This window comes from Lipotes vexillifer, unplaced genomic scaffold, assembly GCF_000442215.2.
Source record: "Lipotes vexillifer unplaced genomic scaffold, Lipotes_vexillifer_v1.1 scaffold469, whole genome shotgun sequence".
Classification (NCBI taxonomy): Eukaryota; Metazoa; Chordata; class Mammalia; order Artiodactyla; family Lipotidae; genus Lipotes; species Lipotes vexillifer.
The window spans coordinates 3327622-3330938 of NW_006788006.1; the positions used below are offsets into that span (position 1 = coordinate 3327622).

General features: G+C 50.7%; 1 protein-coding gene across 1 annotated transcript; it reads left to right on the plus strand.

The window, feature by feature from the left end:
* Positions 1–9: 9 nt before the first annotated feature.
* On the plus strand, positions 10–1522 carry UBA52 (ubiquitin A-52 residue ribosomal protein fusion product 1). The gene is made up of 4 exons (XM_007461062.1): positions 10–122; positions 389–475; positions 1135–1237; positions 1325–1522. Exons 1-4 carry the CDS (start codon positions 20–22, stop codon positions 1416–1418), a joined length of 387 nt encoding a protein of 128 aa, XP_007461124.1. The 5' UTR covers positions 10–19; the 3' UTR covers positions 1419–1522.
* Positions 1523–3317: the final 1795 nt, after the last annotated feature.

Sequence of the window (3317 nt, forward strand, 5' to 3'; positions counted from 1 at the left end):
CTCCCCAGCAGACGCAGAGATGCAGATCTTTGTGAAGACCTTGACGGGCAAGACCATCACTCTAGAGGTCGAGCCCAGTGACACCATTGAGAATGTCAAAGCTAAAATCCAAGACAAGGAGGGTGAGTTGGGTTGCGGCTGGGTGCTCCGCAAAGTGGGGGCCCTTCAGCCCTGGGGATCTGCTGTCCTGTGTGGAATGGGTGCTTGGACAGATCTCAACCATGTCAGTGCTTCCCCTGTGTGATCTTGGGAAGGCAGCTTGTCCTCTGTACCTCACTTTCCCTTTTGACAGTTTGGGGGTGATCCTGGCACAGCCCTGTGGACGAAGGGGAGATTTGCCGGTAGTATTCTTGCCAGAGCTTTAGTAACTGAAGTGCTCTCTTCTTAGGCATTCCACCTGACCAGCAGCGTCTGATTTTCGCGGGCAAACAGCTGGAGGATGGCCGCACTCTGTCAGACTATAATATCCAGAAAGGTACGGGGGTGGGGTGGCTAGACAGGACCTCAGTGAGGCCTAGGACCCAGGATGGGGAGCTGACAGCCTCTTCAGCACCGGGAGGGGGCTGTAGAGGAGGACTGTTCTTAAGGTGAGGATCAGATAGGGCTATAGGGAGTATTGCTCTGTAAGGTACTGTTTCCATCGCCGGAAAGCATCTCAAGATCTCCACCAGGATTTCCAAATGGCGATGGTTTCTCATCTTCTTATTCACTTTTTTTCTTTAATTCTTGTGTTTGTGTTTCTCAATGTGATTACTGTAAAGAAAATCGGCACCACTTTTTGCAGCAAAAGATGTAAATATCTTACCTAGGAAAATAAAAGGTCGTCCTTGCACCACTTAGAAATTGCCTTGCCCTTGGGGAAACCCAGATGGACACCACTGTTGATGTATATTTATATTAGTCTCAGACTCCCCGAGGACTGGTGGGAAATGACAAGGTGGAGGTTTTGTGGGGTGGGCTGGGCTGGGCTGGTGTGTCCATCTACACATAGAACACGCAACGGATTCCGACGTGTCGCTGTCACACGTGAGAAGCTCTGGTCTGCAGGGCACTGGAGGCTGCCCTGTACCTGTGGGACTGAAGTGGTGAGCCTAGGCTCAGTCACTGTCTCTCTCTGCCCTTCGTTGCCTATAGAGTCCACCCTGCACCTGGTGCTTCGTCTGCGAGGTGGCATCATCGAGCCTTCCCTTCGCCAGCTCGCTCAGAAATACAACTGCGACAAGATGATCTGCCGCAAGTATGTACTCTTCAGGTTGGGGGTGTGGGCTGGCCCTGGGGGGGGTGTCGGGATGTGCCCTCACCACTCGCTCGTGTCCTCGCACAGGTGTTATGCTCGCCTGCACCCCCGTGCTGTCAACTGCCGCAAGAAGAAGTGCGGCCACACCAACAACCTGCGCCCCAAGAAGAAGGTCAAATAAGGCCCCTCCGCCGGCTGCTTCTTTGCCCGCAGGGTGGCCTCCTGCCTAAGCCCCATGGCCCTGGGGCCTCAGTAAAGTTTCCCTTTCGTTGACTGGAGCAGTAACTGGTGTCCATGTGGTTGATCTGTCCAATGGGGAGGTGGCTGAGGTGCGGGCATCTCCCTTAGGGACTTCCTGTCACTCAGTTCTTCATAGCTCTTGGGGGTCCTCTGTCCTGGGTTCTAGTCTTCTTACCTGTAAAGTGGGCCATGGTCTCTGCCCTTCATGTCTAAAGTTGTCATAACCACAGCACAGGCAAGTCTCACTCCTGGCCCTCTGCCACATAGTCTAGTGAGCCCAACCATCTGGATTTTGTCATCTGTAATACGGGAATAAAGACCTCAGCCTAGGAAATGGTGGGATCTGGTCAAGCACATTAACAACCCTCACATCTGGGGCCTGGAAGTGTTCGGGTGTAGGTAGATGGGGTAGGAAGGAACACCCCACCTAGCGTAAAATACCTGTTCTCAATTTTGACTGACCTTTAGGAGCTCCTGGGTCCCACCCAAGACTGATGTCTGTCAGGTGAGGGCTTGTAGTGCCCTGACAAAGCCATGCTTCTATCTGTCTGGGGGTGATTGGGGCTTCCTGTAGGTGACAGCCCAGACCTAGACAGTGATGCTTGAGAACAGCTGAGACCTGGAGTGCCAGCTAAAGGCTGTCACTTCAGGCCTCAGTTGAGTTTCATTTTTGTCAGTTGCCCCCTCCTTCCTAAGGCCAGGCCACCACCATCTTTCTGGTCTACCCTGTGTCCACTCCTGGAGGAGGAAGCTTCCTGAAGCTCAAACTAGGCAGTGTATGTCCAGCTCCCAGCCCTTCTCTGTACTTAATAGGGACCCTCTCACCCCCCACCCCTGACCTCAGCCCTGCACCAGACTCCTGCCCTACGACTCCCTTTTGCACAGGCCCCCCTCTTCAAAGCAGTTCGCACAGAACCTGTGGGTGTCAGTGACTTGAATTCTCCAGTGTCAGAACCTGCGTTCAAATCCCACTCTTGTCACAACCTTGTGGTGTTAGGTGATGGCTATCACTTCTTGGATTCAATTTTCTTTATATTAGTGGGGATCGGATGTGAGAAAGTGAAGTCGGGTTTTGGTTTTTTTTTTTTTTTTTAACGAATCGGCTTTGGGTTTTGTTGTCCCTTTGGATTATTTCTTTGTTTTCTATTTCATTCATTTCTGCCCATCATTCATCATTTCCTTCTGCGTTCTTTGGAGTTACTCTGCTTTGCTATTCTTCTACTCTCTTGAGTTGGATTCCTAGATCATTTATTTTTAGTTGTCTTGCATTTAAGGCCATATACTTCTCTCAAACCATCGCTTTAGTCGAATTCCATGTTCTGATGGGTTGTGACAGCCATTGCTGCCACTCGCTGGTACCCGGTGCCTTCCCACCCACAAGAGGATTTTATTTCTTCACCCCCTTCAAATTTAGCCTGGCCACGCAGAGATGTGAGGGTAAGTGGCCAGTGCTACTCGTAGGTGGCAGCGTTTATTGCTGATTCCAGACCCTCCAGGGCCCTCCTCCCCAAGCCACAGGGACTGGTGACGTTCCAGACGGTCGATTCTCCAACAGCCTCAGCTCTGAGTGAAGACGATGTGAAACAAAGCCTTCCTGGCCAAGCACAGGCGCGTAACAGAAGGGAGAAGCAAACCGTAGGTGCGTAAACCACCAAGGCTCGAGGCTTGCTTGTTATCTCAGCCCATCCTGGATGAGACACATAGTGTTTTCATTATTGTTCAGTTTCATAATTTCCGTTATAATTTCTTCTTTGACATATGATTTATCCATTGACACTTTTTATTTCAAAGTATATGGAAAGTTCTGATCTTTAATTTTATTACATGTGGTCAGAGAACA